The sequence below is a fragment of the Opisthocomus hoazin genome, chromosome 14, assembly GCF_030867145.1.
Source record: "Opisthocomus hoazin isolate bOpiHoa1 chromosome 14, bOpiHoa1.hap1, whole genome shotgun sequence".
Lineage (NCBI taxonomy): Eukaryota > Metazoa > Chordata > Aves > Opisthocomiformes > Opisthocomidae > Opisthocomus > Opisthocomus hoazin.
The window spans coordinates 19748733-19776615 of record NC_134427.1 but is presented as its reverse complement, the minus strand read 5'-3'; the positions used below and the strand labels follow the sequence as shown (position 1 = coordinate 19776615).

General features: G+C 41.3%; 1 protein-coding gene across 1 annotated transcript in view; it reads right to left on the bottom strand.

The window, feature by feature from the left end:
• The window catches only part of COL4A5 (collagen type IV alpha 5 chain), an 83480-nt gene extending 58531 nt beyond the window's left edge, over nt 1–24949 (bottom strand). The window contains exons 1-2 of the mRNA XM_075435549.1: nt 24860–24949; nt 1376–1435 (exon numbers count right to left, since the gene is read on the bottom strand). Coding sequence (XP_075291664.1) covers nt 1376–1435; nt 24860–24949 — 150 coding nt within the window. The remainder of the gene's footprint in view (nt 1–1375; nt 1436–24859) is intronic.
• Nucleotides 24950–27883: the final 2934 nt, after the last annotated feature.

Here is a 27883-nt window from a genome sequence, read left to right as displayed (position 1 = left end):
GTGCCAACGCAGTGACTGATTATTTTGTATTACTTTCTTTCATTCAAGGTTATACTTGTTTATGCAATGTCAAAAATCACCTTTGAAATGTGTCAGAAATTAATCTAGAGCACTGAAGCCCTTACAGAATCTGCTAAGATAGGGTAAGTGGTTTGATAAGACAGGCTCAAACTTTATTAATCTGTTCACATCTTTAAGAAGACTCCATTCTATCTCAAGCAAACTGTTTACAAGACTAGGAGTGGAGGCGTTTCAAGCAGTTTCTCCCGCTTGCAGCGATCACAACGCATGCATTCCCTGGGACAGCAGCAGTTACATGGGAACTATTTAACCACAGTTTCCTTACAACTAGGCTCCCACACTTGAGCAAAGGCTCAATTCAGGCAAGTACCAAGCTGTGTATCTACATTGTATTGTAACTAAGAGAGATGCTGGGCACCTGCCATTTCTTCAAAGGAGAAAATTGTAAAACAATAAGAAATAACAGTGATAGAAACACGAAGTACTGCAGATGTATCAAGCTCAGGCAGTGAGATGGAAAGTCAAAGCTGCATGGAAGCAGGAAAGCTCCGAGGTGTCAACATGCATCTGTTGGCATTAGGACACCAGCTGAGCAGCCCAAAACAGCCTGTTGCACTGAACCATGCAGGCTTGTTTTTTGAGTTGGGGATGGTTTTTACTCCGCTTGATCCGAAAATACGTTTGGCCTTTAGCTGCTTCCTTGGGTGGCAGCTATGTAAGTTGGGAAAGATGTGCATGAATTGTGTCACTTCCACAGTCCAGCTGAGCATCTAGAGAACAGCAGCAATCATCTTAGAATACAGCTATACAAGTTCTGAGGCAAGAACAGCGCAAGTTCGGAGCGCATTAGTGAATGTCAACTACTTATGAGCAGGCAATGCAAGGAAAGTGGGAAAGCAACTCACACATGCTCTGGCTTTAAATTCCCTCTGAAGCATTACTAGCCAGCAATTATTGTACAATCCACACCTTGGGTGTCCACAGTAACTACTCAGTGTAGGCAGGCCTTGGCAGTAAACAGGAATTCTTTCTATTTTACTAGAATTTGTGTATTTTCTGTTTTTTACTCCCACACATCTGGAGAAATTTGTGCCATCATTCCCCATTCTTGAGAAAATAACGATATGAAATTCTGTACACCATCAGATGGACCAGTCAGTCTGACTCAATACCTGAAGCTGCTGTAACAGCTGTGCTCTTTGGTGCATGCCCACACTATGGTCAAAGAAAACAAGACACAAACAAGAAAAAAGCTATCATCCATAAGCTTCAGTTATCTGAAGTTGGCATATATCTCAGTGGTTTGTGGGTTTGCCTGCCAGCAGAAAAAAAAAATAAAAAGAGAGATATTTACCTTTTCACCTTTTACTCCACTGCAGTCACATTTGGATAAAGATGTACATCCATGACAAGCCTTTAAAGACATAAGAAAAAATTAGATATTTTTAATCAGCATAAGACTATATGAAGTCTTTAACACTATTACAAAAGTTAGTCTAAAATGTCAGCCTACAAAGTTTGTCATCTATCCATTATACATGTGTTCAAACCAGATACAGTTAACTGGAATTTCAATCGCCTTTATTAATACCTATGCTTGTACATATATTACAGTTACAGTTTCCCTGGAAGTTTTAGACTTTTAAATTTATGCTTAAACACCAATTAATCTAGGGCAAGGTAGAATCCAACACCTATGGCCAAAGGGGACAGAACTTCAATAACACAGGCTCTTCAGAACACGCCTCCACACTGAAAAGAGTCCAGTTATGGCTCCCACCAGTAGATGTCAGGTTTTGCACAAGAGTTTAACCAAGTCTGAACCTTATGAGCATACTTGTGATAGTTAATAGAAAAATACTTACACAGTTAATTCTTCCCTCCACAGCTCAGTTATTGAGACAAGGTTTTTAAAATCCCCTAAATTTCATCTAGCTGTATTCACACGCCATTACAAAGCATGACAAGTCAGCTACAAGAGTCCCTAGCATAAGGGGAGTGACAACCAGATGTTAAGGAGTCAGAGGGGGGAGATATGGAAGCCTGATTCACAAAGATGATCCAAGTTTGGTAACATTTCCATACTACATTTGCTTAGCTTATATTCTTTCTCTCCCACCCCAACACTGGATATTCATTAGAGCTCCATGTTAATTTCAAAGATCAGCAGATGTGTTTACAGAAGCAAAGTTTCTAGAATAAATTACAATTTTTTGTAGAACGTCTCTACATAATACATGTGGTCATCAATTTAAAAATCTGTAGTTAAAACCATGACTCACATTAGAAGATACACTACCTGAATTACTTCAGGGTTTAACTTGTTCTGAGAACATGCATGACATTGTAATAAAAAAAAAAAATCAGCATATACAAGTTTGAAAAGCTGATCCTTTGGAGTCCTTCCTGCCTCCAGTATTCTACAGAGAACATTATGTACAAAGTTTCAGTCTAGCAGGAGACCAATTGGTGTGTCAGATCTAAAGTACACCCACACTTTAATTCTAGTCTTCATTATCACAGAAGCATTTAGAGACATGACCCATCACCTACCTGGCATTAGCAATGTCCTGGCTCTCAGCCTAAACACACTACACCAAGCATCAGACTGAAAACACCACAGTAGCTTAATTCACCTGGGGCTACACAAACCCAGGATCAACTAAAGCATCTTGCAGTAAAAGGCAGAGCTCTGAGTTTCCAGTACAGCAGTAGTACTACACAACATGATTAGGGTATCTCCATGTACATGAAAACTCAAAATTCTTAGTTAACAGGGTTCAAGTGAAATTGAATCTTACGGGCCAGTTTAGCTTTTCAGAGATCAGACTAGACAAAACCCTGAGTAACATGGCCTGTCCTCATAGCTGACCTTGTCTGGAGCAGGGCATTAGGCTAGATGCCCTTCTGCTGCTCCCCTTCAATTCAAGTTATCCTGGGAAGCTGGTATCAGCATTTCTGCTTTTAAAAGTGAATTTTTAAAAAGCAAGTTCCTTGTGAACCAGTTTTAAGCAATAATCTTGTTAACAAAGCTTCATTTAAAAGGGATTAACCTTAGTTACATGCAACATTCCCTTGCCTTACAGCAGAAGCCTGACACAAAGCAAGTTACCCAGCTCACCGTGCAGTAGTGCTCGTTTCTCATTCCAAGGTGAGCACAGCAAGTGACATGGAAGCCTTTGCTGCCTCCAAGAGGCAGGGGGAGGAAAAATAAATCCGTACTCATTAAAAACCACCAAAAAAGGTGTGCAGTGGCAAAACACACACAGGCTAAAATAAAACAGAGACAGCATGACCAAGATCCTACACAGTATAAGGAGAATTTATTTAGGTTACAGAACAGAAGAGTCTTCTTCACAGCTCCAAGAGCATGCTTCTAACAGAAATTTCCTGAGTTTTCAGGTACAAGAGAACTGTTGGGGTGAACAGAGAAAAAAGGAAACTGGAGGGGAAAAATATGGTTTGAGATTACATTGCCCCTTCACAAAAGAATTAGATATACACAATTTTGTGAAGGTGAGTTTTTAGACAGTGAAATTGAGTCTCTACCCTTTGCTATAGTATCTCTACAGTAAAACTACAGAAAACTACATTGTTAGTGCTAAGGCATCTTTGACACTGATCCTGTCAGCATGAAGACTACACAAAATAGATCTAATTAATAAACAAAATGGAAACATGGAATAATTTGCTATGGAAGGAATCACTCCAAGCAGGGCAATTTAGGGCAGGTGGCACAGGCCCTTGTCCACTTGCATGTTGAGTTACTACACTGGTGGAGATCCCACAGCCTCTCTCGGCCCTTGATCCTGGTGTCTGACTGCCTTCATAGTGAAGCTTTTTCTCCACCCCAAAATCTCACCAGAATTCCCTGTGTTGCAACTTGCATCCATTGCCTCTTACCCTATGTAGGATGAGAGGAGCCTGGCTCCATCTTTGCTACGCCCTCCTACGCAGCAAGACAACAGCCAGAAGATTCACCCCCTCCCTGAAGCCTTTTTCTCTCAAGTCCCAGCACTTCCCCATACACTCAGCCTCTCAACTCTGGGTGCCCCAAAATAAAGCAAAGAGAAGTGATCTGTAAGTCAGCTTCTTCAGAATCAAGGACTTTTGACAGTTTTGAAAGAGCTGACAAAGGAACACCTTTCTTGCATACACTGGCAATAAATAATAGTGGATACGATGCCGAAAGATAAAATGTGTCTAAATTTTATTGTATAAAGATTTTCAGGAAAGTGCTTCTCTTCCTTACTCTTTGTAGTTTAAAAAAAAATGCTTTGATTCAATCAATATAGCATGTGGAGTTTTGTTTGTTTGTTTTAAAAACCTGTGACTGTCTTCCAAAGTAATATATATATATATTCAGACTGGATTCCTTACACTTTGAGCAGCCTCTTAACATATACAATTAGCCTGTCTTGAGGAGTCAGGCATACTCACTGAACACTCTTTGACAGATGGTTTTGGCTATCCAGTTCAGATGCACTACTTGCAGGAAGGGAACATGGTCTTTCCCAGACAGCAGTGAAGGGAAACTAAAGAAGTCTGTAATCACAAAACTCTTCAAATACCCACTGTAATCAAACGGTAGTAATTCTTGGCTTAAATCCTGGGAAGATCTGTTCACCCACAAGCTTATCAAGAAGTATTCCCTCAGCAGTCACTTATCTTCCTGTACAAAAGCTGTGTTGGGCAGATTGTGTTTCTTATTTGCATCAACTTCCACCCCCACCAAATTAAAGTGTTTTTTTTTTAACTAAACAGCTTCAAGAGGAAAATCCTTGAGAATTTGTACAGGTCATATTGCAGTATAGTGTAAAAACAAAGTAAAACATGTTGGCACAACAAAAAAAAAGCTTAATACTTAATGACCTATTCTAAGTGCAAATTTTCTTCTTGTTTAGACTTTTCAATAATCTCAAGGCCTTTTTTACTTGGGAAAACAGACACAAAAATTGTGCTACAGGAGAATGCATACTGCGTAACAAGCTAGTACAAGTCTGAAAATCGCTCAGCAGCCACAGGCTAAAGATTTCTGATGTCACAGATTTAATTCTGTATCTCATATTAATGCAAAGAAAATCCAGGCTCTGTACTATGCATAGCAACACTTGGAACTACTTCTGCACAGGAGCAACAAGCTATCTACACCTTGATCAAACAAAGAAACCAGATACAATTTCAAGCATTAGAAAGTATTAAGAACAAGGTTTAGATAGCTACGATCAGTAGTTTTGCCCTTTGTAACAGCTTAACCATCACTAGTTCTGAAAGTTAGGTGACTTACTGGGTTTCCAGACATGGAAAATTAAGTGATTCTAAACCTCAGTGGGACTCTGAATTACACTTCGTACATTTGTTAAAGGTTGGGGAACTGAACAAGCTACCTGTCTTGTATTAGGCAGCCAGAAGCGTTCAATAGTGGTTCAATTCCTAGCTCTGGCCAGTAGGACACATTGTCTTATGTGGCAGGGAAGATGATAAAACACTTCCTGTTAACAGCAAGCTGTGGTTTGATCATAAAGAGCTGGTCACAATCTCCATGTCTATTAAAATCTTTCAATTTTCAGCGACACAAAGATGGACAGGGAATCGAGGCAGCTTTTAAGAACAAGACAGAAACTGCTCAGATTTGCTTCTTACCTACTGTATTCCTGTTGCCTCACCCCCACTCCCCACCATGTACCTGTAAAGATGAACTTGCTATCATTGCCATTGCTGTGATTTTCGCATAGCAAGACATTATCAAGGGCTCTAATTAATCTATTTGAGTTTAGCTAATCCTTTCATTGGATTTTCCTGACAGCTTCTATCCCATTGAATCCATGTGTGCAGTGCAAGTTCTTTTCATTAGTATATAAAAGGAGGGATGGTATTGGTTTACTGGTCAAAGGATAATTCTTCCAGAAAGAACTCAGTCTTTTGTGCCTTACATGGACTGAGGAAAACTGCTCTATGCCACCAACAGAATGTTTTTTTTTGTTTCTTTGTTTTTCAGTTTGAAGAAAAAAGTACATATTTGATTTCAAAGTCACTTCTTACTCTTGGACACAGGTTTGTTACAGTCAGCTCGGTGAAAGGAATAAACCTAATTTTTGCTCAAAATTTGTTTTGGCTAGAAGCCTGCCTCATGTTGGGCACGTTCGCCTCCTTTCTCAGCAGACCTAGAGATACCATTTACAAGGCAACTTCAGCATACTCCACTCCTTCCCCACCTCCCAGCTGCCATTCACAACAGTATTAGACAAAACATGTCCAAAAACCACCAGGTAGACGAATGCTGTTCCTGGAGAGAACAGCAACTCGGGACTTCCTAAACTGTGAAGGGAAAAAAGACACTTTCACTGATTATTAAGAGCATGTTAATAAAAGTTATAGAGGACTAGTTAATGGCTTCAGGTAGGTTAGCCTGACTTTATACCTTAATTTCTCAGAATCAAAGTAACACAGTGCAATTTAAGCAACACATTACCTGCCTAACTAAAAAAGATTTAGATAGGAAATTTAGTTGTGCTTCAGAAGCAATTTATTATTACACACTTGCAGCTGCAGGGAAACTGAACAATTACTTGTGCGCATGTCGAGAATATCCAAAACCCCAAACTAAAGTATAAAATAGTACTCAAATAATGTATAAGTACTTGCACATATAGGAGTTAAAATATTTTAACGCTCTTTCCATGAGAAAAATTACAGGGATGGGGAGGGAAGCCAGCCACTTACAGAGCTTGAAATTTACAAATTAGAAATTAATAATCACGAGAAAGAGGCACAACTTCTTACAGAAGCACAGCAGGTGAATCAATAAAGGTGCCTCTGCAAATTATCACTTCTGACATGACCCAAAATTGCTCACAAACAAATTCTCAATTCAGATATCTAACAGTTGGATAAGAAAGAAACAAGAAACAGTCTGAACAGCTACAGAGTGGGCAATTTCTTTGCTCCAACATCCTCCTTATGTACTATTTCATCATGAATCCAGAATTTGCCATTTGATAACCCCTCTCATTTCCAGAGCAGCATAGCGACATTACTAAACCTACCTAGCAACGTAGTTTGTACTGACAGTCTACATGCTTTTCTTGACAGCTCAGTTCCGGTGGCAGCAAGAGGTCAAGTAAGAATCAAAAACTGATTGTGTACAGCCGCTGATTTTAAATGCTGGCATGGCCTATAATGTATTAAGACTCCTTCAGACATATTTAAATGAACACCAAGCTTCAGCATGCAACATCTGTTGGGATTAGTAGGCACACACCAGCTTCATAAACAGATGTTGTCCTGAAGGGAACCAGACAGTTACTTGACACCACAACATTGTACGCTACCTCAACAGGTGAGAAAAGTTCCCTCCAGCTGGAAAAAGATGCTCAGAAATCACTGAAATACATTCTGCCAAGGAGAAGTTGGCCAGAATTTTAAAGCAACTTTAAAACTCTGCAACACGCTCTGATCACAGAAGCATAACTGAACTGTGGCACAATACTTCACAGCTTGTGAGGGAAGAGAACAAGCAGCAAAGGCTAGAAAAAAATGTTAATATGCACTCCAGCCATATTATGCAGCAATTGCTGTTTGTGTACTGTATTTGTATGTTCCCATACTTTTTTTCAATGACTCCACTGGGATTGATTCAAATCCTATACCTTGCATAGTTATTCTAGCTGCTACAGGAGTCGCCTACATGCTACTAACATCACCCTCTGCATTCCAATATGACAGCTTACCAGTCCGGAGCATAACAATGTTTTAACGTTAATATTTATGCTCCCTTTTTCTCTAGATAATTCTTCCAATATAAAGACCGACCCTGCTGTTAGAAATTCACTCTGATTAAAATCAGCAAATTCAACATGCAGAAAGCATCAGTTACAAATGCCTTTGCCCTACAGTACTCTTTCTGCTGTAATCATGCAAAAGTCTCAAATTCAATTATTCATACCTCTATTTATAACAGAAAAGAAATTCAGCCTTTAAGTTCCAAGCGGACAAAGATTAAGCTTTATGTTGGTGGTGGTCCTGAAGAACATACTCACATTTATTAGCTTGCCAAGATCTGTGTAACAAAACACCTACACAGTTATCTAGCTAAGGATTTACTACCCATCCAGGTCAAAGATTTCACCATTTATCTTGAGCAAGTCAAGTTTCCTTTCACTTGCCTGGACATGAATATAACCAAGAAACAAAAGGTTTTGGGGGGATTTGACAAGCAGAGTTAAAGCTGTTACTGTGAGTTCTAGTCATGATTTCACACACATGCTCTTTAGGCTTAAGAAGAGTACAGGTCTGTAGATAAGTTTATTACTCAAGTATCTATATGAAGTCAACTACGGCAAAGCCATCACACCCCCATAATGCAAATGGCCATTCTTTTCTCACTAAAGTATTACATTTATTAGCAGTAACATTTCTAAAGCTCAATCTGAATTAAAAGATTATTACATACCCTTTTTTAAGTAATCATTTCCCACAATTTACTTAGCTAAAGGTACTAAGAGAGTAAGTTTCATGGTCTAAAATGTAAGAGACAAAACATGCTTGCAGAAGTTCTTGACCAGCTTTTTTTTTTTTTTTAAGGGAACTTCTGACATGTAATTTAACCTGTTACACCCTGAGGTACTATCTTTCTTTGAAGTCTGCACAATACAAGATCTGTTCAGGCTTGCAGAGGAAGCTCTCAGCTATAGTAGCCATGGTTCTGGCCACTGTGAATAAGTGCACAACAGAGGCAGGTCAAAAACAGATTCTGAGACACCTGATGGATAAACAACACTTTTTCCTCTTAAAGGGTAGCACTAGGTTGTTTGCTATTCAGACACCCAAATAGTTTATGTTATAGCAGTAACATGAAACATAACTGTAAGAGACCAAATAAATCTAGTCGGTCAACTACAGCCCAAACAAATGTTCTGATTATACAGAAAATTTACAGATCAATAAATTTTCTCTTAGAACACAGTTACTATGATTTTATTGCAATTAAAGGGCTACCTTTTAAAAAACCAAAAATATAAGAAAAAGAACCTTGGCAGAACTACCTTCAGAACACGCAAAACTTTAGGCAAGTACGTCTATGTTAAAGATATTGTGCCACAAGAAATAGGTGAGCTCTTTTCTAAATACTGATTTTTTCTGCCTGTACTTTGTACTAAAATGATACAGAATTTTACAGCTTTAAACTGAACTAATTATAGCTTTTTAACACACAGCTCTCTAAAGGTTATCATTCACAGCAGTTTCTAGTTAAAATAAAGGCAACATTTGGAGCAATAGATCTTTCCTTAGACCAGTTGACACAGTCTAACCACAGACAACTGTCAGAATCTCTTTACTGAATCAATATCCAAAAGCTTGTTTAACTTTCATTCATGCCCAAACCACAACTATTTGCCCATAAAGATTTCTCCCTATAAACCTAAGAGCCACACAGGGAACAATTTCTCTCTCCTTTCCTGGAAGCTCATAAGAACAGTTCAGAGACAAGATCTGTAGAAGCACTCACCTACAGATTTCGGCAGGCCGAGTGACTGCCATGCAGCTGCTGCTGCACAAAAGAGTCAATTGGCAAACAAGGGGAGCAGAAGGGCAGGCTATTCAGATGCCTGAACTGCTGATCTGTGTTTCTAGAAACAGAAAAAAGGGGAAAGACTCATCCTAGCAAGCCCCGGAGGGGCTGCAAGTCAGCAAGAAGCGGCTTACACAGAAACAGTTTTTAACCTCCCAGAAGTCAGAGGTTCCCACCTCCCTTTAACAGCTAAGGTGAAAGCAACAAGCAAACACGGACAGCAGTTACCCCCCTGGAACAGGAGGTACTGCAGCCTGACAGAATCTTTCTGTATCCAATTCCTAAATCGGAGAAGAGGACAGAAAGTGCAAGAGCCCAGCTGGACATGCAGTCAACTTCCCTGCTATCCCAGACATTGCTCCCTTTCTCCATACTTGGCTTTAAGACGGGGAAGGCAGAACTCTTCCGGACATGAAGAAACTGCAGGCAGGCAGTACAAGGAATAGAGTTAGCCCTTGCAACTCACAGTAGCTCGTTCTCATTTTCTACGAAGCCTTCCATCTTCGGAAATGATTGTTGCCACTTTGCTTTACTGAGTGCTGCCAGCCTTGCACTCAGCTGTAGGCAAGGAAAAGGACATGGACAGTTCTCATCACTTCTGAAAACTCTTAACATTTCTGTGGTCTGTCTTACAAGGCAAGGAATAGGCTTCAGTGTAGTACATTTTTTGGGTGGGACACACAGAAAGCAAAATAATCATATCAAGCTCCACTGCCCTTCTGACAAGCATTTCAAAGCCAAAACTGAAGAGACCTGAGAAGCCAAGTACTTTTACTCCTGTCCTAATGATCACAAACTTCCAAACAGCTCCACATCACACTGTATGAATTTGCAAAGATTTCCTTTAATAGCAACTCAGGTTAAGTACTACCTTTATGCTGCCATCCAGAGGCAGTATCTTAAAAAGCACCTATGTTTAGATTTGGCAAGTACACCTCTTGGTAAATAGCACAAATAGCACAGAAGACAGAATATAAACTACCAGGAGGTCTTCTAGCGCACTTCATCTCTAAGCTCATGAACTGACAGATGCCAAACACCACATTTCCCTCTTCAGCAGGCGGTACAGCACCTGCATGAAACTTTAAGTAGGCAGCATTATAGAGAAACAACCTAAACATAGTAACTCTGGTTGGCTTTTCAGTTTTGGAATTGGAGGCTTTGGGGATGGACAAGTTTTATACCACCTCTATCGGCAGTCTACACTTCGCTACTACTCATTTCAATTCTAAATGCTGAACTCTGAGTGCAAGCCATCCTCTAGCTTTTATACAGACCATAACTGAACTCCTTAAGTACATAGCAAATTAGAGGAATGTTTTGTTTTAGGCATGCCTTAATCCTTTTCTGTCCAGTTGCACATTTCTGCAACTAACATTAGCACTAAGACACAAGCATTAAGTACCTGACATTCAGTGAGTGGCAGTATACAGTAAGCCACTTTGCTTTTCAGGAAGTCTCAGTTTTACTTGAATTTTACACACAAGTCTCTAATCACTAGCCTCTTGAGGCTTCCTGATTTTTTCCAGCTGCAAATAAGAAGTGCCATATGGTACTGATTACAGGTTAAGATTTACTAGTCATTTAGGACCTTTCCCAAGTGACAGGTGTTAGATGTTGCCACTTTCTATAACCATGTCCACATGTAACACAAACCTAGACCTAACTGTCAGCTAGGCTTGTAAGCCTCAGATATGCTTGCAAGCCAAGTATTATACAGTCGTAACACCACTCATTCTGGACAGTCTGTTTTCAATACTTTCCTGGTTAAGGAAATGGAATAAAAATACATGCTCCAGACTAATTCCCCAGAAAATGTCCTGTTCCTCACCTTCATCCATATAATATGCAATAGAGGAAGCTTCAATTCCTGAGTCCTGTTAACAGATGTCAGTCATTTGTCACTGACAACTGCACCTTCATGTGTCAAGTGCATGAAGCAGACCACACAAAAACAGAAATCCACTTCTACCTCTAAGAAAGGAGAGACAAAATAAAACAGCATTTCAGATTAATCTAGCCCCACTGTCATCTATTTTTAAACTCCTGAAAGCACTCAATTAGTACCAAAGATTAAGCAAGCATACATGCTAAAAAGAATAGAGCTGTGCACAGTGATATCACATTGAGATGTTATCTGAAGAAGTACACACCCTCTTAACCGTCAGAACAAGATTTAACTCACTTAAGACTTGGTGGGTGTCTGGGGGATTTTTTTGTGGTGGAGGTGATTATCAACTCTTTCTCCTTTAGTTCTTGGACCAAGTATCATAGCTCCAAGGTTCTTCCAGTTAAAGCTGTTTTATCATTTGTTTATGCCTGTAGCATCAGCATACTCTGCATCTGTGTTTTAATATCTGAAGATAGTGCTATAAGCAGCACTTTCTCTATATTGCTTACTACTAATAAAAAGCTACTCTCCAGTCTCAGGTAATCAAAGTTGAATAAGCAGCACTAAAGATGGCCCAGTTAAACAAGCAAGGCAATGAAGACAAAGCAATTGCCCTGTCCCTGTAAGTCAGAGGCACTTCAAAAGAACAGAGCATCAAGACGTTATCAGTTGGGAGGCCCTTTTCTTCTTTTATCCACATGGGTTCAGAAATCCCTAAAGCTGAGGAGTTGGATATTTAGCAGGAGCTCTCAGATGCCTACATCTTACATACTTAACTTCAGCAGATAAAGAGTAGCCCCCAGTGTTCACATCTCGAGTTCATTTACTAATGCATTGGCTATGTGCTAGCAATAGCTCAGGGTCACCTTAGAGCACCTGTCACCAAGTGAGGTGCTTCAGAGCAAGGTGCACCCTCCTATGAAAAAGTGACCTTTAGTGATACGGAGGATCACAACAGCGATGTCCCACAGACTACTACACAGGGGCAGAACAAAAGAGGGCCTGAATGTATTTTATTGCCTTTAAAATGCTGGAAGAGACAGCTGCAGGCTAGCGCTAGTAAATGATTCTATCTAGCACGCACAGATCTTGGAATTCAATACTCAAACTTGATTAGAAGAAATAGATTTCATTCCCTTACACTAGAGAAATTACATCTAGAGGCTATATATTACATTGTCCTGAGAATCACTGCATTTGCTTTGCACTGATCATAATGAAACAGAAAGCATGCCCTGGGAATTAAGTCGCTCCGGTCAGACTTGCTACCTTCAAAAAACCCTGAACCCATGACAAAGAACTAGCTAAAAGAACTACAGATAAGATCTTTACAAAAAGCATTGAAAAAACCAACAAGTTTTTCTAAGTATTAACATTGTACCAGTTGTAGGAAAGGCAAAATAAATCTGACTAGTGCTAGAGGAAGAGGGTGCAGAGGGAAAGAAAACACACTTTACATTTTTGTTTCAAACAGAAACTGATGTCTATGCCTTTATAATAATTTCTTCCATATTTTGTCTCTATTGCCCCCCAGACCATAAAAAAAAGATACATTTTTAAGAAGCAGTCACAATGGAGTATTCCTCCTAAACTGTTCAGTAACAAAAACATTTCAGTGGAATATGATGAATATATAAAAAAAACTTACCAGATAGTACTTCAGTAAAGACACAAATTGAAATGTGTAACACAAATCTTCCTTTTTCAAAATAGTTAGAGGGATAGCATCCACTTAAAACTTGCAAGCAAAGTGTCACTGTCAATTGATGCTGTGTAAATAGTTCAATAACATTTGTTTTGGGAAAGAAGGAAGTCTTCAGCAGTAGCATTAAGCTTCTCCTCGCTTTGACACATGTAGATTTATTTATTACTTTCTCCAGCAACTGATTTTATTTGGTCACTCTCTGGAGGTTACTCATTAGCAAGTTAACCACATCTAACCTAAAGTATCTCATTCAGATGGTTCTCTGACCACTTCTGAGGATGTCACTAAGCTGACTTCCTTGCAACATTGCACTAAACCGCAGTCAGTTTAAAAAAGGTGGGAGCAGGCAAGGAAAGCACAGACATGGTTCCAACACCCTATCACAATAATTAGAGTGAGGAGATCCATTCATAGGAAATAGCCCTGAAGCATTATTAAAACTCAAGCAGCAGTTCAGTCTGAAGCTTGGCAGGAGTAACAAACAGCCCCTGGTGTTTGTACACATTCCAAAACAGAAAGTCACTTTCTCTAAAGGAAAGTGTTCCCTGAGGCACTCTGTTTCAGGGAGTATACCAACTCCCACAAGTGCTATTTGGAGCTGAACATATGCCAAGAAAACAACCTGCTGCAAGTTTGTGATGCATGTTCTGCATCCTGCAGTAACCAGTAGGTTAATTGCAAACACTCAATATGGAGGATTTCCACAAAGTTTTAACTGTAATCCTACAGCAAGCAAGGTTTGGAATGGAAGATGCTGTTGCAATGTTCTTAGTCTGCAACTATCAGAAGAACAAATACAGAGCTTCGAGAACAGCTCTGCTTCAAGCAAGAGGTCACTTAATCTAGCCTCCAGAGGAGGAGAATTATACTTGCCATCAAAGTTTTTCTATGAGTCTGCAAAAAATGACAAGCTTGGAATTTTAGCAGTTTTAAATTTGATCCGTATATGTAAACAAAAGTATTCAGAGTCTAATCCAACAGTGGTTTTGTTGGGCATTAACTTTGGCTGTATGTCAGGTGTCCACCAAGCCTCTCTATCACTCCACCTTCTCAGCTGGACAGGGAAGATAAAAATATAGCAAAAGGCTGGTGGGTCAAGGTAAGAACAGGGAGAGATCACTCACCAATTACCGTCACAGGTAAAATGGACTCAACTTGGGGAATAACTAGTTTAATTTATTGCCAAAAGTCAGAATAGGATGAGAAAAAAACAAATCTTAAAAACACTTTCCCTCCACCCTTCCCTTCTTCCTGGGCTAACTTCACTCCCAATTTCTCTGCCTCCTTCCCCCAAGTGGCACAGGTGGATGGGGAATGAAGGTTGTAGCCACTTCTTCACACATTGTCTCTGCTGTTCCTTCCTCCTCACCCTCTTCCCCTAGCTCCAGTGCTTCTGGCTTCTTGCTCCTCTCTCCCAGCTGCTGTTGTGCTGCAGTTCCACCCCCCCACCCCTTCCTAAATCTGTTGTCCCAGAGGCACTATCACCATCGCTGATGGGCTCAGCCTCGGCCAGTGGCAGGTTTGTCTTGGAGCCGACTGGCATTGGCTCCATCAGACACAGGGGAAGCTTCTGGCAGCTTCTCACAGAAAGCACCTCTGCAGCCCCCTGCTACCAAAACATTGCCACGCAAACCCAGTACAGTTTCCTATGCTTACTCTCGCCAGTCAAGCGTAGGAGAAGACAGTAAAGTTACTGAAAGTCCCCAGCTCTGCAAAGCTGAATGGAATGCAGAATCAGTACTGAAAGAACTACCAAGATACAACTTTAGCTCACATTTCAGATATCAAGTAATGTCAAACATTTGATCAGTATCTGTTATCACAATATGAAACATGAAATTAAATGCTTAGTCTGAAGCAGAGAGCCAAAAACCTAGAGAAACCTGTACAAAGATTACAGCATTTTGAATATACGCACTCTTTTGGACATGAGTTTTCTCCCAGGACACAGCATGACAGTGTTCTCAGGCGAGTAACTGAAGCTTCTTATGCAATATATTTATGATGACCAAAAAAAATCTGCCGTTCAAGAGCAGCAAAATCTTGCACAACTGAAGAATATTTTTCCAGACTTCATTATCAGTTTATAATGATTAGCACTCAGAGATTCATCTTTACACTTTAAACATCCACCTTCTGTATTTGTCTTCTGAATCCTTTTAGCAACTGGCGATAATACAATCCTTCTTTCAGGATCAGTGTTTGGTAACTTAAGAGTTTGTCTCTAGTACACTTGGGAACAACACCAGAAAGTTTAAGAGTCTCCTTGCTATTTTAAATAATCTTTTACCAAAATTAACAACCTACTATTTTCTGTCATCAAGGCAAAAAAGTCACTGAGAAGCTTACAATGACATTTATTACAATACATTTGCAGCCATCCATCATTGTACTGATGTTGCACACCTTTGCTTAGTCCAGCTGTTTAAAAAGAAGAAAAAAGTAATACTATTTCCATCACTGACGTGACTGGCTATGCTGTTCCTTCACAATTACTTCTGTAGTATATTAGCAATTTAAGGTTCTTTAAAGAGACCTGCTTAATTATTCTTGCTCTTAGGTATAGTATGCTCATGTTCTAAAAATATATTTTCTGAGCATGACTAGACCTGTCAACAACCATTTTCTCATTCAAGCCTAAAGTTGAGGAATTTTCTAGGTTCACTTAGGATACAAAAATGCATACTTTAGACATAGATGTTTTAACACTTTGTTACTACTATTGCTTTAAGAGTTTGAAAGCTTTTAGAACAGAAGAGATACTTTCAAGATTTTTTGTGCATGTGCAAGCATGTCACCAATCCTATTGCCAAGGAGTTTCCATAAGCTTTCTGGATCAGAAGATGACATATATATATACACACACACACACACACTTTCAGTCAAAAATACAAAAAACCCCACCCACACAAATATCAGCTTTTGTACTGATGTTTTCACTGTTTGCTTGGGTAGACTGTCCCAGGCTTCTAGAGATCTTCATGGCACTACTTTCCCCATTAAGAAAGGGCCAAATAAATATTGGAAGTTAAGCTATCAAAACAAAAAACACCTGGGCCTTGCAACTTCTCATCCTCTCTAGATCATCTGCTTGTTGTTTTAAGTATTTATAGACCTAAGAATTAACAAAAAGTAATTGCTCTGCAGAAACCTCAAGGTTTTGTCCTCATGTCTGACTACACAGTGACTGGATGAAAAGAGATAAGAGAAGTTCAATATAAATTCTTATTTTTCAGTCCAGTGAAGAAGCCTCCTTTTCCTTCCAAATACCTTTTGCCCCTTAAGGTTCAATATACAGCAGAAGTGTTCTTAAACTAACTCAAAGTAAGTATTTTCCCTGATTAAGTCAATTTGTATTGTCTGAAAGCTAGAAGTTACTTTGCCTTTCAGAAAGAATGGCTTCTGCTGTCATTCGGTATTACAGGTTGATTCAAAGTTAGTTGACTCAAGAAAAATCACTGTCTCAAAAAGGATTATTTGTAAAAGGTTTTTAAACTGAGTTCATAAGCTCCTTCACCCAAGTGTTTTTCTGCAGTGGCATTTCTTGTCAGGAAGTCAAATTTTCTGGGAGCTGAAGGCTTGCCTAGCCTTGCATGCAGGTCACTTCAGTTTTCATTGCTTGAAGTAAAGCCTCTCAATTGTGGGTTTTAATAACTGCTACTTTAATTCAAGGTGCAGAAAGAGTGCAGTTCATTGCCCAGAGTGGTCATTTTCTTCCTTTCTCAGACACCTGCAGGACTTAAGCGCATAAAGAGAAAGGTTTGGTTCTGACGAATCAATGCTGCATTTACTAGACCCAGATTGACACTAGATAGTCTCTTCCTCATTAGTTGTCAGATTTCTTCCTTAATGAAGGAACATTAGCCTTCATTGCTAACAAGGTGAAGCCAAAAAGATAATCAAATGCAAGTGGTGAATTAGCAGTTGTTTAAGCTTGACAGCTTTACGTAATTAATAACTAATGCTGGTTATATTTTCACCCAGAATACAGGAGATAGAGAGTCCAGGAAGCAGAATGGACAGCAATACAATTAACTATTCTGAACACACTGTAAGCTTTGGACATTTTTTTAGAGTACTGGAGAAATACAGAGAAGTCCAGCATATGTCCTCAAAATCATTACTCTGAATTTCCCTAGCTTGATTAAAAAAATAGGGGCAGGCCAAGAGTATGACTACCAGGAAAACAGCAAAGAAAACAATGTTTATCATAAAGGTTAAATGTATGGACTCAGAACTATTTTCAACACATGGAGATGAGAAATACTGCCAGAAAGTGTTTAATATAAAATCAATTTGTTAAGCAACAAGTAGTTATTAAAACAGCAGGACCCGTTAAGTCCACAGTTGAATGAAAAAAGCGTATCTGGCATTGGTCTTTAAGTAATCCTGGATTCCAAGTCACCATTTTCGCATCACACTGTTTATACTAGCATACAAACTAAGAAGCATAAGTGACAACTTTCTAGATCAAAACAGCAAAGTAAAGAACTCCTACTGTAAGAGCAGCATGAAGGAGTTGATAACAGAAAAAAAAAAAAAAGATTGTCAGCCTATAGTGTGACAGGCAAGCAAAAAACCCAGCACCTTTCTTCACAAGGGTTTCAGAGGCTCTTCAGCAAAGTAATAGGGTAGAAAGTGATGACCTTCCCAGATCAGAATTTGGGAATGAAACCCAGGCAGCTGATTATTCCAAACACTTTATTAATAACTTGAAACATCATTCAAAATCCATTATTGTTATCAAGTGCTTAGAGATTTTTCTTAAGATTTGAGTTGCAAGAGAAACTCAGTTATCTTATTTCCTCCTGTTGACAGAAGGATACAAATTCCACTTTACTATATTAAATACAACATACCAATGCTTATTACCAGTGCACACATTTATGTATCAGAAACCTATTTTGCATTTGAGCAGGTGCTATAAGAATGCTTGGACGTCCCAGCCACCTAACTACCAGTTATAGGTGGCGTACGGGTAACTCTGATTATAAAAATGAAAGATGCAACATCTCTGACATCTTCTACAAGCTTCTGCCCTTCCACTCAATGCTGCCAATCCTCTAAGGTACTTGAAGTTCCTGAAAGGCTCTAAGTAGAAGCAGGATTCTGTCAAAACCAAAAATAACCCCAACAAAACACAATGTTGATATTCAGAGCTCACTGCCTTTCTCTCAGTACAGATGTTGGCAAGTTGCTTCACTTTATCACCATGGTTGCCAAATAAAGCCAAATTTTATGTTTAGCACATTAAGTTTCTTGTATTTTTGTCTAGCCCAGTAACCACACAAAGGCACTTAGTCAAACTGAAGATTAAGCTAAAAAGGAAAGTCTATGTAGTTCTACTTAGTTTTCTATGGAAAAATACTAAAAAGATACTACAACTTAAATAACCGAGAGCAGTGTTTCCCAAAACACTCTGAGCTGAAGGACCTCTACCAAGCTTTACCTTTATCATGAACTGCTCTACAGTCTCAAGCTCTTAAATGAAACCATTCCAATACAGCTCTACTGATTACTTGCCATGGGTCTCAAGTGAGTCTGAAGCAAATCAGAAGCATCTTACCTCAACCTCAGGCAAGAGGCCCATATGAGCCAGCCAGCCTTTGAGTTGTTCTACCAGAGACAATAAGGTGATCTTCTCTACCACAACTACACCTCCAAATACAACACAAGCAGATGAGACACACAACTACTACAGTAGAGAAAGAGATGGAAAGAGATGAAAGTCTTAGTTTCATACCAGTGAAGCATTTTAACACAAACCAAGGATTTCTTCCATGCTCACCGCTCCCTCTCGAGAAGTGGCATTTACCACATACATACACCTCAGCTGCAACTAAGGGTTGCGTAAGTCTGGTTTCTAAAAGCATTCAAATTCCCTAGGAAGCAGTACCACATAAATATCTTTCTCTGAATTGATGGTGTGGTTTAAAACTAAAATCCACATTGATAACAACTAAAGTTAGTCCTAGAATAAAAACACTTTCCGACACATTTAATATATTTCGTCAGAAAGTCCTGACAGATACAGACGCTGGCAAAAAGACTTACCAGCCTATTTTCAGCCAGGAAAGCAAATAGAGCTTTGCTTATCTCAGGGAAAGTTAAGAGGAGCAAAAGCAGTGCTTTCAGCAGTGCTGCAGCAGCAAAGCTTATCAGTGGGGTCATCCTAGACCACAGTAGGACAGTTTTGCGGGTCTAGCTATATACCTCAATAAAAAGAATCATTTTGTAGATAACAGCTATTTTACTTTTGGTTCTAGTTTAAGTGCATTGCACACAGATGCCTTTTACAGTGACAGGAGAGAAATAAGATTGAAATTAAACTCTGACATTTTAATTCTCTGTAGAGATTAGGTAAAAGAAACAAAATACAGATGAGATTAAGCTATTTTCCTTCCCCTCCAAACTGGAGAAGGAGACAAAGACAGAAATCCAACGACGGAGCTGCAATAACAAAGAGCCTTGAAGGCTATCGCCTTCAAGTCAGCTGAAATCCTTAGCTTTAGAGTTCCTCTCTTTTTGAGTCCTAACACACACACACACTTCAGCTACAAAAAACCTCACTGTCAATATTGCCACTACAATTTCTTTTTGTTACATTGTAACAGAATAATACATACACACACACTGCATAAGACACCCTCCACAAAAGGGGAATACAAAATTAACATTCTGAATGTTGCTGTGCTGACAGCTTAAGAGATGACTTCTTGACTAGTTGCAGCTAAAAAAGCGTTTAAGTAAATATGAACCTTCCAGCTCACAATTTAACTACACAACTATGATTACTTTTTGACTACAGGATATGTAAGTTGTCTTAACAGAAAGTACACCTAGACCATGACTGTACTCTCGCATGATTTCAGATTTACAGGATAATTCAGGCTGCAAGGGGCCTCAGGAGGTTCAGTCCAGCCTCCCACTGAAAGCATGGTAACAGAAATGCAGAGTTTGATATTGTGTGACTCCCATTTATGAAAGTATTTTACAAGCAGATTAAAGATATGTCTATTAACACATTACTGTAAGTATCGTGCCTTTTAGAGGGATGGAGACTAAAGCATTAACAAGTTTAAGCTCAGATGTTTCGTTCGCTATATAGCTTTGCAATTATCTAATTGCCCAATACCCATCTCTCCTAAAATTAAAATCCCATCCTCCAGTTTTTGCTTCTTGCATCTCCTCACAACAAGTTCTCCAAGAAAAACTTCAGACAACTGCAACACAATTTTTTTAAATATTACAATTATTTTATTGTAACAGGATCCTTTTCTCTTCAGCTCAGCTATGTTTATTCTGTTAACAATGTCACATCACGTTGAAGCTTTTTCTCCACATACCACACACTTAGCAATCACATAACCAGGATGCTCGGCACATTTCATTTTTCAGAAACTGCGCTGTACCAGTGACACTTAATAAGGTTTAATTGCACTGCTAACTTCTCACAGGAGCGTAAAGGATACTCCTTAAGGATCCTTAGAACTACCAGTACTATATCTTCTGAACACGTTTTATTTTAGGTACTCTTGAGAAGAGATGGTTTACAGCACAGAACAGTCTGCAGTCAGCATCAGAGCCAAACACTGCACATAGAAAGAACTTACAAGCACCCCAGTGGTTTTAAACATTACTGAGTCCGTACAGCCTTATGAAACAGATAAGCAAAAAATGTCTTTATTCAAGGCAATTTGTCTGGTATTATCACTGCTGGCAGAGGCTGTTTTCCATTCAGTATGCTTGCGTAATACTATTCCTAGAACGTATAAGTGAGTGTTATCTAGGTATCTTGTTACGTGGTGGTATCAGTGGAGAGTTTACACAATTGGCACAATGAGAGAAGGAAGCATTTTAATCTAAGTGAATGAAAGGTAAAAATGCACAATACATCTTTGCTGTATGTACGGAACAGATGCCTTACCACACTTTGCCCCAGACAGAAAATATGCATATTAGATCCGTTGGGATGTTCTAACTGATTTCAGTTCTTTTATAAAACAGAAGAGTTTCCACACGCTCTAGTAAAACCAATGCAAGTTTACACTTCCTGTTAAATAAACTAACACTTTGTCCTAGGAGAATTTCCCTTTCTACTTTAGAAAAAAAAAAAAAGTAGATCAATTCATTCATGACCAGGAAGATTAAAGCCTAGGAGTTTCCATTGAACTATCAGTCTGTTTCCATCATGTGGAAAAACTGAACAAGATACACAACGATTTTGCATGCATAGCTGCAAAGATCCTATTGTTATCCAAATGGCTCTTAGATTTCATTCAGGACTCCTTTGATTTATTTGTATTTTAGAACATGCCAGAACACATCTTGAGATACAACTCATACTATATATCTTTAACTAAGGAAAAGCAAGACACATGACAAATGACAAGTTGGAAGCAGGAAGGCTTGAGCCTTGATGTTACAAAACTGAGTCTTGTGCATGACTGATCAAGACACATCTACGGAATTTCAGGATGAAACACTTTTTGAATCCTAAAAGTCAGCATCCATTTCTTCCTGCTTTTACAGACCTAGCTTTTGTAACTAGAAAGAGCCATAGGCAGTTATGAAATGGGAAATAACCACCACTACCATAAAAAAGTTTGGACAAACAGAAACACAGACGACCATCATGTACAAATTAACCATTTAATCAAGTACACTGTAATGAAATAGTAACATATATGTATTTATATACATGGTAACCTCCAAAAGGAAAAAAATTCCTACCAAACTTAGGGAAATTTCATGAATAGTACATTACTTTCTTAAACACAAGTGGTACCCGTCTTGACAGCCTGCCTTACCATATTTGAACAATTGATTTCAACCCCACATTATCAGTCAAATTGGAGTTATAATGGAAAGCAAAGAAAAAAAGACATCACAGGAGTTACTTCATCTTTAATTTTTGGGCTGACAAAGTTATTTACACTCTAAAAACTTCAACCTTAACTATGAGGGAAACTTTCTTCAATATAAACCAATAGACAGTCACAAACTTCACTTGAGTTTCACAAATTAGCACAAATCAAGAACCTAGTCCATCTAGGTTCTTTAATTAAATAGATTTCCCAGTTACAACTTGCAACCGCTTTTCTATAATGGTGCAAGTGTAAACCTGCTAGGATGGGAAAAAAATCTGCTTATAGGAAGAGCTAATTGGCTTATATAACATGTATATAGATTTATATTAAAAACACCAGGGCACTTAATATTATTGTCCCTTAAAATACATTATAAGCACTCACATCCTCTGATGAAAGCATACAACAAATGAGCACCTTTTTTTACACTGGAACTTGAACCCACTGCATGCACTGATGACACCATCTTCTACCTCATTCCTTCTCCAACTCTAAAGACAGACCATTCTCAGACTCCCAGCTACTTCTACACTGTTCATCAGCAGTTACATGCTTCATTCTACATCCACAACAGGTCTGCACAAGAGTGCATACCATAGTCCAGATACTACTCACCAAGGTTAGATGATGAGCTATGGCAACTGAGCAATAAAGTCTGAACAACGAAATTCATCCTTACTTGAGTATCATGTTTTGGCAATTTCTTTTTTTATAAGAAGTCATTGGGATTCCCCTAGGATGTCCATATTGGCAGATGACTCTCAACTATATTCTGTCACCTTGTAACTGTTCAAATAGTGTATATGGCTATGTGATCAATCCGGAGCAAAGAAATTATGACTTTTGCATTTCAAATGTATATTATTAGGTTGAATAACAGTTTCAGATATTATTTTAATAAGGACACCAGAACAACTTGAACTCATCCCTCTGGATTTATCCTGTTGGGGGAAAGGGGAGGATTCTGACACAAGGTCCTAAAACGAATTTCACAGAAGAAACAGCGTGTACCAAGCCTAGCGCTACAGTGTTAATTCAACCCTTTCTAACAATGAGAAAAATAAATCCTTATTGCGGATCAGCATCATTTAGTGTTGTCATCACAGGAGATTCAAGGACATCAGAACACCAAAGTATTGAGAAGCCATTAGACCTTTCAGTTAATCTCATCTCATCTCATCATGGTGTAGTAAATCCCCAGGCGGACTCATCCTAAATGCGAGGCTGTAGCACAAGATTGTGTTGAGAACCAGGAACTCCACCATTGTCTCTTCTCCCTTCTTCATTTCTCCCAAGGCTGAGGACTGCCCACATGGTCAGCCCAGAACAGTTCCCCTCCTGGACCCCACAGATTCCCACCAACTGCACACACAAAACTGCTTGGGTGCTTTCCTGAAAAAGGTGACACATTTATATACACAAACCTCACCAACTTCAACCCCCACCTGCTAAAACAGCAAAGTCCTGTAGGTGGGACCAACTGGATCGTTCTTTGGAGGTGAAAGTTATGGGAGGTAGCCTAGGGTGATGTGCTACTTAACAGCAGCAGAACTAGCATTACAGACAACATGGGGACAAGCTGTTCTCCAAATCGGTAAGCACTGGTGGCACAGCAGTATCACTTACACTTGGGTACACACCTGGACATGGTAAAAAGGGGGGGTAGAAGAAGAAAGGAGCATATTATGGCTAGTCTTTGCTTTTTGGAAGGGCAGATGAAAGGTCTACAAAGTTTCACTGTAAAGGAATGCACTTCAAAGGAGAGTTCAAGACAAATAAGATTTTGTCAGCTTTAACTACAAAATCAGAAGAGGGGGAGTAGCACAAAGATATTCTACACCCATAACCATACCATTATGACTTTTCAACTAGAGAGTAATCCTAAACAACAGAAATCCGGATTCATTTTCCCTTCTGTGTAAAACTAAAAAAAGTTAAGTCAGAGGCAGGGACTGTAAAAATCTGAAATTAACCCACGGTAAAATACAAGCCTTTTAACAGCCAAAGGTCTTAAGTACGGTGAAGCAGGAAGCTAGCGACCACCTCTCCCTCCTCTCGGTTTCAAGGCCCAGCCGCTCCAGGGAAGCTGGGAGAGCATCCCTCTCCCAAAGAGAGAAAACAATATTCTCCTCCAGGCCACCTACTGCGCGCCCTCTGCGACACCGCACGCACCTACCGTCCCGGCTCGCACCTCAACTCGGGTTTTAGGCGAGCAGAAATACAGCCCTCGGGAAAACCAAGTTACAGCCCGTAGCCCTCCAGCAAGCCGTGCCCGCGAGCCTCCAGCTCCCTGCCGCGCCCAGGTGTGACTTACAGCTGCAGGTGAAGGCTCACTGGCCAGAGCTCAGACACCTCTTCACCAAGGTCTTTTGGAGGGGGGAGGTGAAGGGGCTTTTCCCTCCTTTGTTCTGGAGGAACAGCGGGTCCAGAGCGCACACAAAGCTCTCCCGGGCTTCCTCCTCAGCCGAGCCGGCGGGTAGCGGGGGCAGCCGGTCCGACGGCGGCAGCGCCGAGGAGCCTTTGCCCGGAGCGGGGCCGGCCAGGAGTCCCCAACACCTGAGGGCAGCGAGGCGAGAGACCCCCCCGCCCGCAGCCCGGGCTCGTCTCCCCGCGCTCCTGTCAGGGGCCGCGGCCCGCTACGACCCCCCAGCCCCAGCGCGGCCGGCGGCCACCGGGGAGCCCCCCCCCAGCCTCCCCATTCCTGAAGGGATCCGAAAGCTCCCCCCGAGGCTCCGCGCTGCCGCCGCGCCCGGCGGGGACAGCGGCGCCTGAGAAGAACAAGGAGGACGCCCCGCACTCACCGCCGCTCCCGCCTCCTCCGGCCCCCAGCACCCCAGCAGCAGCACCAGGCAGCTGGCAGCCAGGCTGCGGCTCCGCCACCGCGGCTCCATCCTGCCCGCTCAGGCACTCCGGAGCTGGCCCTGCGGCGCGGGCATAGCCCGGCGGGGCAGCGCGGCTCCCTCCAGGCGGCTCCCGCCGGCCGCCCCGACGCCAGCGCCCGCCCCTCTGCCGCGCTCGCCCGCTTCTCCCAGCTCAAGTCCTCCCGGGACTACTTGCCCCACTGTATTCATCCGCACCGTGGGCGGGCGGAGGGTGCGCGCGTGGTGTGCGGAGCAGGACTGCAGGGCTGCCGCCGCGCTCCAAGGGGGCTCTGATTCCCCGCCGCTGCCACTACCCTTCCTCCTGGCCGCCGGGGTTTTGTCGGCTCGAAGGGCGGGCGCCCGCCTCTCCCCGCCCCATACCTCCACCGGGCGGGCGGGCGCTAGACCCCGGACTATTTTCTCCGGCGGAGGCACCTCGGTGCGCGAGGGCAAGAGGGGAGCTGCTGGCAGTGCCGGGTCGCACCTCAGCGAAGGGCGGGCGGTGGGGCGTGGGGCTGAGGGGCGCCCGGTGCAGGCTCGCCCCTTCCGGTCGCGTCCCGCCCGGCTCTGCTCAGGTGCGACGCCTCAGCGAAGACCGCGCAAACTTTCTGCCCGGGCACGCTGTGGCACGGCACGGGGGAGCGGAAGGCGCGGGCGCCCTGAGGGGGCTGAGCGGTGACCGACCCCCGCACGGGCAGCGCCGGCGTGGCCAGCCCGGCCGCTCCCTCGGGGCGACGCACCCGAAGTCCTCCGTTGTGGAGGGCGAGGCGAAGGAGCCGGCGAAGCGGCCGCACCGCGCAGGGGGCCTGACGGCGCCGGGCCCTCCTCTTCCTCCGGCGGCGCGGAGCCGGTGCCCGCAGCATGGGCCGCGCCCCCGGCCCGTCGGCCGCAGGGTGAGTGCCGAGGCGCGGCTCCCCCCCTCCCCGCGGTGCCCGCCCGGCCCCGCCGCTGACTCCGTCCCTTTGCCTCCCTGCAGGGTGCTGGTGCTGCTGCTCCTCTGCCTGGGCGCGGAGCTGGCGAGTGCGGTAAGTGTGCAGGTCCTGGCCGCCCCTGTGCCTCGCTGGAGGGGGACGCGCCTAGCCAAGCCCGTCGGGGTGCGTGTACCCTTCGGCCGGAGAACAGACACCCCCTCAGAAAGATGGGGGGGATTGTTTTGTTTTGTTTTTTGTTTTTTTTTTTTTTTTTTAAATTGCCGTACACCTCCCGGAGTTCCTTTGTGCCTTTCGTCTGCTCGACTTGAGTTAGTTTTTGTGAAGTACGATGGGGTGAAAGACCGTCTGTACTCACAGCTTTCTGCGTCTGAAAGGATGAGCAGTATCTCCTTGCAGCTGGCTGCCTTTCGTTCTTTCTTAGCCTCTTCTCAAGCGTTGCTGTTCAACGCTGATCCTTTAGATCCTTGCTCGCAAGGGCTCCAACCCAGAACACCTCATAACTAAGTAAAAGTGATGTGAGAAATTAAAGGATTAAGCTGTTAAGTGTTGTATGGAGGCTCATGACTGTGAATTAGTAAATGTCTTTTAAATTCTAAGCTGGCATACAGAAGCAATGACTTTATGATCTGTCATTCTGGCAATTTTATGACCTAACACAGATTTTTTTCTCACTGTTCCTAATTAACGTTTAAACAGATCAGAAAGAGATCACAGGCTTTTTACATGTTGGTAATTTTTCATTTTTGGTGTTCTAATAGATTTTCTGCAACTGGGATGCTGAAATTGTTAGCCTACTCAATTAGTGAATGAAAGAGTCCTTTGGAAAATCCGTAGCCTAAATTAAGTGTCCAACCGATGTACAGTCAGTGGTTCAAAAATTTTCTTTCTTGTATTGTGATGCAAATTAAGACTGTACAATACTTCAGTCTTTGTGGTCTGGAATTTATAGCACCTGTTCTATTATGAATTCATGGAAGTAGTATAATATGTCTTAAGTGTGTTTAACTTCTAACAGACTTCTAAAACAACAGTTGAAACATGGGTTCTTGGTCAGCCAATGTTTTTCTATTGCTTTTGCTACTCTTTTGATTAAAATTGTAAGGACTTAGAACCTTCCTGTGCAACTGAGAAGTCTTTTGAAAAGGCTTTAGTAGCAGAGGGGTTTATGCTTTTCATAAATATGAAAGCCTTGGTTCTGCTTTGCACTTTTGATAATCAATTGCCTTAGTAGAATTTCATCATCCTGATCAGGTGGTAGTTACAAGCTCTAATCTTCTCAAAGATTAAAAGATTAGACAGTGTGGGAAGCTGTGAGAGTTTCTTTTCTTTCCGTGTTTTTTTCTTCAACAACACCAAGAGCTGTTCTTCCGAGTGTTCTTACTGCGGTGGAATCCATGTGAAAATGACTTTCATAAAGCAAATATTTTCAAGGCTTTTTGAAACAAATGTGCTGCATTTTGCAGTCATTTTTATAAATTGATGCAGTATGTCAGTGAAATTATTCCTGACTGATGCAGGTGTAACTGACAGAAGGTTTTTAATTGTTTCCTCAAATTTTGCTTCATACCTGTTGGAAAGCACATCTCTTAAGCAGTCAGATTTTTGTTGGCTGCTGGACACGTTTCATTGCCCATAGAGGGACTTTGTCAATTTAAGTCTATTGCAATGAGTAAGGTTAGTATCTACATGCCATTTCTAAGTCTCTCTGCCAGTTTTCTTCAGGGCTAGAAAACAAGCAAAATATTTGTTGTTGTGTAATCAGTCTGAAAGTATGAAAAATAATCAGAAATAGGTCCTTAAAATACTCAGTTTTGGTGCTTTGTATGTCTAAGCAGTGAATACATTTAATTATTCTTATTAGAAATGCTGTCAAACATGCTCAACAGGAAAGATATACAACTATGTTGTTGTCAACTTTTCAGATACCGTAGTACATCAATGACTTTCTGGTATCACTGAATTAAAAACACACCCTAACACCTTCCAGTATGAAGTGAGCTGTTAAGAGAAAATACTATTGATTGAACTTGGT